Source organism: Chanodichthys erythropterus, chromosome 21 (assembly GCF_024489055.1).
Source record: "Chanodichthys erythropterus isolate Z2021 chromosome 21, ASM2448905v1, whole genome shotgun sequence".
NCBI lineage: Eukaryota > Metazoa > Chordata > Actinopteri > Cypriniformes > Xenocyprididae > Chanodichthys > Chanodichthys erythropterus.
The window spans coordinates 30,290,889-30,305,760 of NC_090241.1; the positions used below are offsets into that span (position 1 = coordinate 30,290,889).

The following is a 14,872-nucleotide window of genomic DNA, read 5'->3' on the forward strand; positions in this document are numbered from 1 at the left end:
GTTAATCAGATTTATCTTATTTATTTTAATCTGAATAAATGTCTTTGGAAAAGGAACAAATGGTGTTTTGATGCATTCAAGCACTTCTTGCATGAATTGACCAAAATATGCACAAGCATTTCCAGCAGGGTCATATTTGATGCTTAACCAAATATAATGAACAGCAGGAGGGGTGATCTGAGAACAGATGGGTACTGACAAGATGGAGAAACTGACTGAGTTACGGGAGTTCTTTGTGTGGGTAGGTCAGTTTTCTATTTATTTTCTTCCTTCTTGGAACCAACTTCCTAAACAGACTAAAAGGAGCTCTTTCTGTGTCCATGGAAACTTATGGCATGTGCAATGTATAAAGAAACTTCCAATAAAGTAGAAGCAACTATAATTTGATAATGCAATAGAGATAAAATGTACTTTAGAAATGGAACACCTATTATATCCAGGGCTGAGGGTTTGGCTGTTACCATAGCCCAATTAGCCCCTGATGGTTATTAGCTATTTAAAATAAAATAAAGTCAGTCCAACTTCTTGTTTCAAAAGTAAATACATAAACACATGAAAATTGCATGTCAAAACATTTCATAGGGTCTTTAGGGAAATATATAAGAAAAAAAGAGCCTCGACCTAATGTTGTGAGAAGGCTCTAATAATAGCAATGACACATTCAGAGACAAGCCCTGAGCCAAAGTGACAGGATGTCAGAACTTGATCTTCTGATTTATGGCAGAGTCAATTATCCTTTCCAGACACATTGTAAAAAAAAAAAAGCTAAAGAGAAGATGGTAACAAAGCATCCTTATGTTTAGCAGCCTGTCTTCACTGGCAATTAAAATGAGAGTTCACTGAAAAAAATAAATATTCTGTCATCATTTATTCACCCTCATCTGATTTCATACCTGTATGAATGTCTATCTTCTGTAGAAAAAAAGAAAAGACAAATTTGAACACTGTTCTGGTGGCTATTTCCATTCAACTACAATAAACATGGACAGAAGCTTCAAAAAGGACAAGAAATCGGATATCATAAAACTGGTCTATATGAGCCATTTTTTAAGCCACTGTGTAAACAGTCGGTAATTAAAATTCTCATTAAAGGCGAGTAAATTGAAATTTTTCCGTGAAACATTCATTTAAATAACGCATATCAAGTCATAAAGATTTTATATTGTTCCAATTTATATTATCACTAGAGAAAAGGAAATTGGAAAAAGAAAAAGGAAGCATTATTTCTACATTTCTAAAGTAGAACACAATGGAGGGAAAAAAAAGTTGTTTGTCTTCTTTCTTGAAGCAAAAGTTTTGGCTTAGGATTTGAGACTTTATGCCTCTGTCTGGGTTTACCGTGTTCGATTTAAAAGGGTCGACAGCGTCGCATTTTCACGAGTGACTGGATGTCTGTCATGTTTTCCTCAAGAACTCCCACAGACTTCAACATGATAAAGAACCCTAGCAATCCACAACGTCAACTGGGATATCTAACTTAGATATATATATTTCAAAAATCCCTTTTAGCAGGGCACTTTTATCAACAGAATCCGTACTGCATTTGCACCTCGCACGGAATAAGGCATGTATGGTTTCTGAGAGCAGCCTGAGCGGAATCGCAAAGGAGAGAAAATGTCAGACTGAATCTTGTGCTCTCTATATAATAATCTACATGTTTGTCTCCAGTAATTATGGAGGTTATAATTATTGATCCATTATTACAAAGCCTTAGGTAACTCACCATATGACTAACCTCCCTCTTGATTAGATTTACCAGGGCCTCAGAGGTTTCTATTTGGATCTCCACATGGAATCAATTACAGCAGGCAAATCTTATTTATCAAATATTGTAGATTTATGTATGCTGAGAGCAGCGTAGGCTGTTTACTTTGTTATTGTGCCATGCTGCGGCTGAAGATTGCTCATCACTCAGCGGTGGCCCAAGTCAACTCCGCGGTACCACTGGGCAACCATTTTCCACGGTGATGTATGCTAGTGGCAGTCACCTTTCAAAACTTACCAAATCTATTCCTTCATTTCAGAATTCGACCCTTCAAGGTCCCTCAGCAGCAGGCGCATTATAAATTTGGCCCATTACTGGAACCCAGAAGATATTGAAAATATCGAGTGAGGTTCTGCTTGAAGGAGAATCAACAAAGAGAACCGCTGCAGTATGTTTCCCTCAGTGCCTCGGATGATTTTGTACTGGTGGACTACTTATCGCACACAAACGTGTTCATTTGATTACCGTGAACCTACTGCGGTATTAGATAACACACTTGGTTACAGACATTACAAGCAAATAACTGATATCGATACAGGGTTAAGATGTCACAAAGCCCTTCTTTGAAAACCGCATAAAAGACAGAGGAGAAAAACAGTGAGGCGTTTCACAAACATAGTGTTTTTCAGCCTTTTCCCTGGAGGCAGGACTGAATTGAATCATGTGTTGGTCAGGGCAGGAACAAAAAAAAAAATCTGGAATGCCTTCGGGCCTGGAGTTGAAGAGGCTGTCTTGCGCTCCATAGATTTGCTTGAGTATGTAGGGAATGATGCACAAATCATAAGACGATCAAACATTATGTGGCAAAGAGGAGGCTCTTCATGTCCGTCATTTAAAATGTATGGGCTCAGCTTAGTATACGGTCACCGTAATCAAACATCCATAGCCTACGGACCCTCAATATAACAAGGTCTCTTTACTCTGGGCGTTTTCTCTGAGGAGAAAAGGGAGTCAGTGCCTCCTCCAAGAGAGAGTCCAAAAAATAAAACAAGATTTGCAGACTAATGTTTAGAAAATGGCAAATATTGATAATATAAATAATTAATAATATTTGTTTTACTCTATTATTGCAGTTATTCTTTTTGAAGCAATATATACAAAAATATTATAGTATTGGTTGCCTGTTGAGGTAAACCGTGTCCCATATGCCTTCAATCCAGCAACCGTACTAGCATCAAATGGACCAATAATTCACAAAGACCTGAAAAAAAAACTAAAAAGCTGAAAAAACAATTTGCCTCTTCATTTCAGAAGATCAAAACAAGTCACTGCTCTTTACTCATTCAATTTGTCTGTGATTCACTGCAGCCAGCTATGAATAACTGAGAGAATCTGTGTACATCACATATTATATTACATTAAGTAAGCATTATTTATCAGCCTATCATGCATAAGCAGAGATTCTACGAGGTGCAAGACACCATGCTCAGTCCCTTTGCTCTCTGTGGTACACCACCGCTCTGTCTCATCTGCGTTATTTATTCATTTGTCGCCATGAATTATGAAGGAATTACTCCAAGCACGCAATGCTACACAAATATACTTCAATTCATAAACACTTACAGTTGGGACCAAACGTCTGAGACCATGATAAAAATCACCATATGATGTAAAATGAAAAAGAAATATAAATTCTGCACTATTTCTAGGTCACTAATGAAATTTGTGACATTGAACATACAGAACTGATGAATTAGCTCCCTTTCAACTGATAAGTTGGATTTTGAAATGGAATTAACCACATGCCACAAAAAGTAGAATTGAAATTTGAATTGGAATGTCAGGAAAGGGAAATTACTGAACTTAATTTAATGGCAAAACAGGTAATGCTTAGTAAAATAAAAATAAAAAAATAAAATAAAATAAAATAAAATAAAATAAAATAAAATAAAATAAAATAAAATAAAATAAAATAAAATAAAATAAAATAAAATAAAATAAAATAAAATAAAATAAAATAAAAGGTGGTAACTTAATGGATTTTAAAACTCAAATCAAATTCAGTTCAAATTCTGAATGGCGCACAGCCCGATTAATAAAATGATCATCAGGTTTTACACAAACCTGTAGAGTTCATTCAGCTTGACTGCTGATGTCACTAAAGAAAAAAGGAGATAAACCAAATCCAAAGGCATTCTGAAATTCATGTTTCAATTCCAAGGTTAACAAATTAATTTTCAACAAGAGATCTCAGACTTTTGGCTCCTACACTTAGGAATCAATCTTTGGAACAAAGGCAACTAATATGATTGAAAATGCTTTTGTTGGTACTTAAAAAACTGAATTTCTAAGTGATGGGGAAAAAATTTAACAGGCTTATTCAGTTTGACATCCTACTCATCTACTATATTACTGCGATGCAGAGACAGAAAGGAGATATATGTGAGCAAAGCACCATGGGAGACATTCTATCGACCCGCACAGCCAAGACTTAAGCTATTAATTATCTTTGTTTGTTTGTTTCTGCCTTTCTTTCTCATTCCCTGTCGTCCCTTTTCTTTCATTTTGGCTCTTGCTCTTTCTCTACATCCTGGACAGATGTGCAAACACTCCCATGAAGCTATAAGGAGCCGGCATGGCACTGCAGTGATGCTCATGGTTATTCATATCACGGCCCTCAAGTCTCACGCCATCCGTCCAGCATCCTCTAAATACAGCTGTGGGAGTGGTCTAGATAACCAGAGTTACATAATGGACAACAATAAATCTTGGAGGTGTCATAAGCATTTTTTTATCTCTTTTTTTTCCTTTTTTTCTAGACTTTATAAAAATCTGGCTAATGAATATTAATGTCCGCCCAGTGCTAGCCATATAAGGATTGCCACTTACTGATTGGCCCTTAATTTTACTGACTGCAGATGCAACCAGTGGACAGAGGATCCAACTTGGTCATAAAGTTGCCATTTTGCAGTGCTTTTTGTTCTTGACTATGGCCAAAATGCGACCCAATTATTCTTAAAGCAGCAGTTAATTTAATTTAGCAGCATCAAATGTAATTGCAGGAATAATAATAATAATAATAATAATAATAATAATAATAATACAATTATTATTATTTTTATTATTTAAAGAGGCCCTATTATGCTGGTGTATATGGAATGCCCAGGTGGCTTGAAAGACTTGAGCAATATGATTTATCATTTTGCAAGCCAAACTGGAGGTAAGAAACAGTTTGCTGAATTTCAGGTAGTTTGGTAGCTACAGAACTTTTTTTTTTGTCTTGCTGCATTAAAGATGAAAGATCTATTTATTTTGTGCCATGGTTAAATTTCTGTTTTCGTGCGTTTAGAGCAGTTGGTTTGTAGCAATGCCTCAACTCAATGTGCGATACCCTCACGAGGGGCGACCAAAATTTCCGACATGTCAGAAATTTACCCAACCATCCGATTGCCGGTTGGGAGAGGTTACTTGCCTCTCATTCCCCCCGTACACTGCATGACAAAACTAAAATTCTGCCAGACTCAAAAACAAACAAACAAACAAAAAACATATAATCCATTCAGTAGCGACTATATATTTTAAGAACTCTCAAATGTCAAGTGTAAACAGTTTTATTTAGACATCATTTTTGGTTGAGATAAATGGGCAGTCCGGACCTGAACTCACACCTTCAGCTGAGACAATGTTGCTGTATCCGACTAATCAAAAAAACAGACCAAAGCACTATAGAGTCTCAGCTGTCTCTGCACATTAAGCTGAAAAAAGGGAAACTATATTAACATTAACAAATTACACACATAAGCTTTAAATAAGCCATGATATGAATTACATATGACTTTTCTATCAGTGAAAGTAAATATGACCTTTTGAAAACTTTTCCTAGCTCTTCTAGACAAATGTGACTTCCACAATTACATTTCTTATTAATTCAACTTTCTAAAAATGCAAGCCCATTTTTCATTTCATGGTTTTTATATATTTCCTCTCTTCCAAATTGATTGTCTTTCCTATTGGCGAATGTAATTTGAAACATTCAAATGAAACTTGCTCTCCATTCTCGAGCACCAGAGCGGCTCTAAGAACAAAGATTCTCTGGATCACGTTATTTAACTAACAAATGCATTAATGTGTTAATCCATTTGGCGCTGCCCATCTACAGTTATGAGATGCTTTATTTGGCCACACGTTTTTAAGCCAGGGCGTATAACGGAGCATATCACCACCCGTTGTTCCCATTAGAAGAAGGGAAGAGTGATTTTTCTACAAGTGAGTCTGAAAGAAACACTTTCTGCAGTAAGTGTGACTGGAAGCATGGGAAGGTGGAATTATACATCACCATAGAGTGGTTTTCTTCTGCAATTCTGTGAGTTCACAAGAACCACACCCCAGATGTACTCTTTCACACTAAGCAAATGGTCTAGAGCTTTTGGGGTGGAGTGTGAAAGCACCATGATTCTTCATTCGGGAGGAAGGGCCAGATCTCTGGGAAGAATATGGGGGAGGAACAGATGTTGATACACTCACTGTGTAGGAGAAACCATGGACATGTGAGGAGGACACTGTTACCCTAGAGACAAGAAAGGAGTATGACTCCATCTCCCCCAGAACTTCCTCAAGGCAGTTTTGAGTGTTCTCACTAAGACTATTCATAGAACTTGACTTGAGCAATTTTAGCTTCCATCTGTTTGCATCTACCATTGCTTGAGGGTTATGAAATCATTTTAAGATCCAAATTACTGTATAATGTGATGACTGACAAGTTCAATACTTCATATTTGAGGTAGTATCTAAACTTGTAACAATTTAGACTGATTACATTAAAGGGGACCTATAAAGCCCCTTTTACAAGATGTAATATAAGTCTCTGGTGTCCTCAGAATGTGTCCGTGAAGTTTCAGTTTAAAATACCCCACAGATCATTTAATATAGCTTGCCAAATATGCCCCTATTTGGGTGTGAGCAAAAACACACCGTTTTTGTGTGTGCCCCTTTAAATGCAAATGAGCTGCTGCTCCCGGCCCCCTTTCCAGAAGAGGGCGGAGCTTTAACAGCTCACGCTTCGGTTGCTCAACAACAACAAAGCTGGAGAATCTCACGCAGCCAAAAATGACGATTGTCAGTAATGGTGTTCAGCCAGTCGGAAACTGATATAGAGACTCAGGAAGAGGTTACAACTTTTTCTGACGTTTCTGAATGGTTAGTGGATAAATTTATGTAGTTGCTGTGGAGTTGATTCAACTCATCGGCTAGCATGTGCCATCATGTTAATCTTTTGTGCAAATCCAGCATTGAACTGACACTCGTTTGTGAAGCATTCTGGCTAAAATGACAGCATGGCAACAACACTCTACTACAACAACTCATCCTCTTCTCTAAAGCAGCCCAACATGGGCTCACCCCCTTTGTTGCATGTTCCCTGCGGCAGGGTTTATGTACATTTTTGGGTGTGATGTCACAAACCTGAGAAAAAGCTCTTTGTAGTTCCTACCAGCCATTTGTTACCAGCCATCTCCCTTTGCATTAAACTTTGAGCATCGTAACTTTGCAGATACTGTTCAAACAGCAACATTACACACTAACTAAAGTTTAAAAAAGTGAAATCATAATCAAGGACCCCATTAAAATAGGTTTTCCTTATTTACACTACGAGCAATGCAAAAGTTCTGTAGATATTTTTCGGTAGCAAAAACCTGTGACCCTCCACCAAGGGGGCAACATGTTTATTCCACCCTGTCAACTAAGCTTAACCTGAAACACTACTGAGATTAACAGACTTGGAAACACTGTAAGAAATTTAGATGAAAATCAATGGTTGAACTCAGTATTCTCACAAAGACTACTGAAAGACTTTTTTTACTTTTCCCCTTGAGGGCACTTCAAGTTTCATTTCTCAGGAAGGAAGTGCAGTTGGGAAGAAAAACCTTTGGAAAATATTTTACTGCTCCTTATAAGCTTAAAGTATGGTATTTATTTCACAAAACACCTAGATTTGCATTTCCAGAAACAAATATCAATGCTTAAGGCAATAGAACAGTGTTACATTGTTATAAAATAAAATAAACCAATATTTGATAGAGAAAGAAATTAAGAGAGATTGATAGTAATAGGCCTATGTGACATAGATTTTAGACCTCTTATTTGAACGCTCTGTTTTAAGGGGCGTGTCTGCTGTGAGACTTCAGTGTAAACACCCACTGCTGTGATTGGCTAACATCTTTCCAATTGAAATAGCCAACTTATTGCTCTCTCTTTAAAGGGTTAGTTGACCCAAAAATGAAAATCCTGTCACTATTACTTATCCTCATGCCATTCCACACCCATAAGACCTTTGTTAATCTTCGGAACACAAATTAAGATATTTCAGTTGAAATCCGATGGCTCAGTGAGGCCTGCATAGGGAGCAATGACATTTCCTCTCTCAAGATCCATAAAGGTATAAAAAACACATCTACTGTAAATCAGTTCATACGAGAATAGATTTGGTGCGCCAAAAAAACAAAATAACTTGTATAGTGATGGCCAATTTCAAAAACACTGCTTCAGGAAGCTTCCTAGTATTATAAATCAGCGTATCGAATCATGATTCGGATCATGTCAAACCATCAAACTGCTGAAATCATGTGACTTTGGCACTCTGAACAGCGTATTTGACACGATGATTCATTATGCTCCGATGCTTCCTGAAGCAGTGTTTTTAAATCGGCCATCTCTATATAAGTCATTATTTTGTTTTTGTTGGCGCACCAAAAATATTATTGTCACTTTATAATATTAATATTGAACCACTGTACTCACATGAACTGATTTAAATATGTTTTTAGTACCTTTATGGATCTTGAGAGAGGAAGTGTCCATTGCTCCCTATATTGCTCCCTCAATATGGTAAAAGTCTGTTGCAAAGTCTGCGCTGAAATGTGATTGATTTACCAAAGAATCCACAGTGAAATACAGAATAGAAATAAATAATGCTCAACTGAGACATTCACATTGTTGAAAATAAGTAACCATATTCCTAGCATAAGGATCCTTTGAAAAGTAGCCTAATGTTATTTTGTCCTTCTCATCTCACTAACAACACTTTAACATACGTCAGCGTGATAAGAACTACCTAAAATGACAGAAGCCATCTTTGGGGGAAATAAATGAAGTGTAATTGGATTTTTTTAAAATTTGGCTTGCATCCCATTCAGTTACATGGAGAGGGTGGGTTTATGATCTATACTAACACGCCGGTGGGTGAGGCTAACGATGCAATGATAAAGTAGGCGTTGATTTCTTCTGCGGAGGCGGAGTTTCACCTATCTATAGATAGGCACATTCCAGGATCAGTCGTTCGCTGGGCCTGGTGTCAATAAAAGCGTTTATTGGACAAACAAGGAAGTTTTCAGTTCTGAAAAGTACAGGATATTCTTATCATACGATGACCTCTTATATATCAAAATCTCCAGAAAAAGTTGATTTCTCAATTTTTCAATGTCCCTGCCATTTCACATGTGGAATTGTTTTGAAAACGTCCGTTTTGGAAAAATATCTCGTATGACACATTTATGCATATTACATAAACTTTATTTGCCACAACCGAGACTTAAGTAGTACTTGGAGTTTCCACAGTTATAATTGACAATGGATGACTTACGGTTTTTCCATGTAGTCGTTCTTATTGGCTATTCATCGTTCATCCATTTGTAATGTCTTATACTGATGACAAAACAGAAGATGCCGCTCACTGAAGCTTTTATTCAGGATTACAAAGAATGGCTTAGAACAAAACAATAACAAAAGCAGTGTTCTCTATGTGCTTTCTTCTGTATCCGGTGTTGTGTCTACTGCTCTCCGCTTGCAACTCACTTTATGAGTTTTTATTATTATTACATGCATGTTAATTAATTTGGAGTTTGTTTTACACAAACAGTTGAACTTACATACATTTTAAAAATTCTTGAGAACAAGACCTTGCATAAAACAAAGTTAACATATTGTTGTAGACAAATGCAAATTTAAAAAGGTCAGGGAATGTGTGAGCTAAGTTGAATGAGTGCAGTCGGTTTATCTTTGAATGGCATATTCACTTCAAGAAAGGGAAACTCATCTCCTTGCCATAGCTAGCATATCAAATGTCATATCTATGTTACTATAGTTAGTTAACATTACACCTAACGAAATTATACTGCCCTCCACTGTACACAAGACATTTCTGGCTGTGAAGAGTGTTTGCTGAGAAGATTGTGACTCTTTACACAATATTGTATTGTATTGTCATCACCCACATTGGACTCTATTTTCACTTTTAAAAATGAAAATCCTTTTCCTTCACAGACACAATCATATCACCATATGCCACAATTTGTCTATGTATCCCTCTTACGTTATGTTCTGGTCTTCAAATGAGGCCATAACTATAACTCTTAGGTTAGGAAAGAAATCCATTACACATAATATTCAACAAACTGAGTAGGCTACTTTTTAAAAGAACTCAACACAACAGATAAAACACCACTTAAATTCCACTTAAATAATCAGATTAAATCAGGGAGAATGTCCACCTTACTTTCTGCAAGCATGTCATGATATAGATTTTTTCTTTCACAGTTTTTTTTGTACACATTCACAGTGGAACCACTGTGGGCACACATCACAGCCAATCTCATGCTCTTAAGAATATTTTAAAGTCTCATTCAATACAGTTATGCACACCTTTTTCCACAAGGGAATTTTCTGTAGCTTTTTCTGTAAACTCTGGAACATGTTGCTAATTGAAATCAAAGCAGTATATGATATAAAATCTTTTACAATGATGTTTAAGCGCTAATTTAAAACAAACCAGAGCTGTACACATATTAATTAATAATTTTTTTTTTCTTAGAAAAGACTTTCTAACAAAAAAATACTCTGTTCTCTCTATGTGCAATGCATATTTTTCAGCTTTTGGCTGGAATCATGTTTTCTGTACTAAATAAACCAATAAAAAATAAACCAATAAAATACAATACATAAATGAAAATAAATACCAGTGCAAATATTGTGGTCGGTCGCTTTTATTTATTTATTTTTTCTTTCATTTGGACGGTCTCTTCCTGTCTGTGTGGGTGGTTCTTGGCCATAATAAGCTACAATAAAGTCTATGCTGCATGACAAAATTCAGGGGTAAGATAAACAAATCTCAAAAATATTGCCAAATTGAATGCAAACACTCTCTTACCCTCTTCCCGAGATTTCTGGATGAAGGCATCCACGCCGCTCTCTCCGTAATTCCCCTCCGACGCCACCGTGGAGACATAATTCCAGCGCATGGCCCTGACAATATCCACCATAGCCTGTGCCTGATAGGTGTCCGGTGGTACCACGCGAGAGAAGAAGTCATAACGGGTGTTGTCGCTCAGCTCAGGAGCCGTGGAGGCATAACTCACCTGGGGAATCTGTAGGAGGAAACAGAAACATATATCCTATTCAGAACCAGGCACTGAAGTACACAATTCCCCCAAACCCCTGTTGCTTCTGAGCTCACCTGTGACAGATTATAACACGCTCCATCATCCCAGAATACAGCCCCTACCAAGCTCTCTCTTACACAACCACAGGTGGTACACTCAAGACTGCAGGAATGAGGACAGTCCGTTCAGAAATAAGATGTGTGTGGAAAGCAACAACAAGCTGGTCAATAACTAACACACTTTCACGACTAGTTTACAGGAACCCCAATGAGATGAGAGTCTCTTAAAGGAATAGCTCACCTCAAGTGAAATTTTCTGCATTATTTACACACCCACATGTCTCTCCCAACCATTCTTTCAGTGGAAAGTGGATTTTTGAACAATGTATTGGCTAGACAAGCTACAAAACTATAAAAAGCACCATAAAAGTACCATTAAAGTGGCTGATATGACATTGATCGCCTCTGCTTTCTTTGGCATGTTTGAGATCATGAAAGATGTCTGACCAAGTGTGCCACACGTGTCCTGAAAAGTTAAACAAATATATTATGACCACCCCCTGGTGGCTGGTGGCAGTATAGGTAATGAACCCCACCCTCTCCATGTAATTGAATGGGATGCAAGCCAAACTCAACAAAATCCATTTACACTTCAATTTTTTTTTCCCCAAAGATGGCTTCTGTCATTTTAGGTAGTTCTTATCAAGCTGATTTAAGTTCAAGTGTTGCTTTTTCCAGTAAGGTTTTAGTTAGTTATTTGATGTTATAAAAATGGAGTGTAATTGAATAAGTCAATTTCTATTATTCAGTTAAATTATTGTTAGGCTGCATAAATTAGGTCAACCAGAACAGAGAACACTTCTTATAACACTTGTTACATTGTAAGAAGAATGGCAGAATCAACTCCAATATTAGTCTGTCTGTCTCATCCTTATCCCAAGGTTAACCGTAGTCAGCCAGATCCGGTCCATATGCAGATCAGATGGTGGACCTGCACCTTTACACAGCCCTGAATGTCAGAGGTCTACTAGACAATCCCCTGTGAAGGAAATCTAACAAAGCCATCAGCACAGAACCACGGCAAAAGTCCACAAGAACCAGAGAGGTCCATACTGGCATGATGAATCCGATCTTCAAGCAAGAGTAACTGGGTGAATATCTGAATGCTACCGATCCAGATCTTAATTCTGAATTGTAATACAGCTTGAATCATAAAATCACACCGTGCTCATTCGTTGGCCAGAGAAGAACTGCCCCCCCCACTGAGCCTGGTTTCTCCAAAAGTTTTAGTTTGGGTTACTTGCCACTGTCGCCTCTGGCTTGTTTAGTTGGGGACACCTAATATTCAACCAAATTATTGATCTGACTGTACTAACGCTGTTGTATGAGAACTGAACAGAGCTGGACGATGACATCACTGTATTCCGCAGAACTGCTTATAGATGACATGAACTTATTCAATAATTAATGATTTTTACAATGGAACTGAATCAACATTGAACTGACTTCAGCTGAACAACATAATTTTTCTTTTATCATTGTAAAACTGCTTTGAAACAATCTGTATTGTATAAAGCGCTATGTAAATAAAGTTGACTTGACTTGACATGATTGACAGCTGTGCTTGCGATTGAGTCTGCAGGAGTGGAAGAATGGGCAGGACCTTGATATCGCAGCTCCACCTCAGAATCACTACTGCGCAGACTCGGGCTCCAAATGACATAATCGCAACAACCGTTTCTGAGATTATGGCTTCATTTTTCTACAGTTGAAGGAACTGGAGACACGTCATTTTTTTTTACAGTTTATGTGTGTGACTCATGAGTAAGCCAATATTTTGAGTTGGATCTTCTCAACAATTCAAATGATTCGCTTCACAAAACCCTTTCAATGATTCATGCATCGTTTCGATTCTTGACCTCAGCTCATTTGACAGCTCATCAACCTGCCACAATAGTCCACTAAAGTGGACATCAGATTATCAGCTTCAGTTTCAATGTGTTTATCACACAAAGCTATTGTATAGCTTTAGAAAGATTGCAAGATTGCAAGATTACTTTTTAGATACTTTGAATAATTCAAAATATCTCAAAAAGGATTTAAGCCCTTCAAAATGTCATCCTCTGAATTTCTGAAAAAAAAAAAAAAAGAGAGGACATGAGGGTGAGTAAATTATAACAGAAAAAGGGTGAACTAAACCCTTAAGGATCTCCCCAACTGAATCATGTTGAGAATTCATACACAGGCTACACCGAACAACAGACACACAAATCAGGCGTGATGTGAAACTTAAGCAATCACCATAAAATGGATCGCTGGTGATGCTCGGAATACATTAAGCTAATGTCAGACATAACATAATGGATGGCTTGCACCACCAAGAATGTAATTTATACAAGTTTATTAACTTGGCTATTGTGAACATACTCTGGCTTTTAAGCCCACTCTCTGCAGACATAATACCAGCGGTATGGCTCCATTAAAAGGGATCGTAAATTCATCTGCGTAGAGGACAACAAAATATCAGTCAAAACAATGACAGAACGAGAGGCTCTTTTTCAGATACAAACAGACTGCAGGTCAGTCATCATCCACCTTGATACTGGCTAGAGGCTAGTACTATTTTCTTTTGTTTTTTTTTTAAAAAAGAGAATATCAAAAAAATTAAGCGTGAACCATATAATTTGTTACAGAATTCAGCATGTTTGTTAAATATTAGAAACCTGCTTATCGCCAAAGCTGCAATTAACTCTGTGCAACAGCATGTTTTTACAGTTAGTTTCGGAATAAACCCATGGGTTTATATAATTAAATAATGCTGAATGTTGCCCATAACTGCCCAGTTTTTCCAGATTTACCTTAAAGCATATGGTGAGCATTTCAAATGCCATATTTAATCGTTGATGAATAAAAACAAATCATGTATGATATCTAATTTATGAATTCAAATGTAAATCTTAAAATAGAATGCACATATTACATCTTAATGAAGAGTTATATATAGATATGCATGCTAGTAATGCCTCTGGGTAGCTACAGGGCTTGCTCTTCATACAAGAATTTTGCAAGTCAGAGGAAGAGCGACAGGCTGAAAAGCAGCTTTTAATGCCTTGCACGGTCATGCAATTGTGACATTCACTGAGTAAATATGATGCTGCTGCATGTTGCACATTTAGTTTGTTGGTTCAACTTCATGAGCAACTGATTAACACCAACAGCAGCGAATCACCAATTCGCAAAATGGTTAAATATTTACCTTTCAGCTTATATGGATGCAGATATAATGTTTATATTGGGATCTAAACATCTGACATCTCATTGAAAATCTGGGATTTAAACCTGAGAAGTTTTTAAGATTTAATTTCTTTTTTTAAAGTAAATAAATGTTATGACAAATCTAAGAAATATTTAAGATTCTCACTATTAAAAAGCAAATTTGTGACATTGATCATGTGAACTCCCACCTTTTAAATGCTAAGGTTTCAGTTTGTTTGGCAAGATGTCTTAATAAGCACTGCCTACACAGTGTTACAGAAAAGCAAATGTAATCTCTAAAAATCACAACCAAATGAATGCCTGTTCTTCTGACTAGTTAGTAAGAACTTTCAATTATTTGGTGGAAATTCTTTAGTTTAAAAGTAACATTTTTCACTGAAAATTTGAATCTGCTCTTTTCTCACTATCTGGTGATATATCTTCAGTGAAAATTGCATTGGATGGGAAATACCCACACCTGC

At 36.9% G+C, this 14,872-nt stretch overlaps 1 protein-coding gene across 1 annotated transcript in view; it reads right to left on the minus strand.

Annotated features, from left to right (window-relative positions):
• The window catches only part of grm4 (glutamate receptor, metabotropic 4), a 142,808-nt gene that overhangs the window by 72,767 nt on the left and 55,169 nt on the right, over positions 1-14,872 (minus strand). Inside the window, exon 2 of the mRNA XM_067373053.1 lies at positions 10,905-11,121. Within this exon, the coding sequence (XP_067229154.1) occupies positions 10,905-11,121 (217 nt within the window). The remainder of the gene's footprint in view (positions 1-10,904; positions 11,122-14,872) is intronic.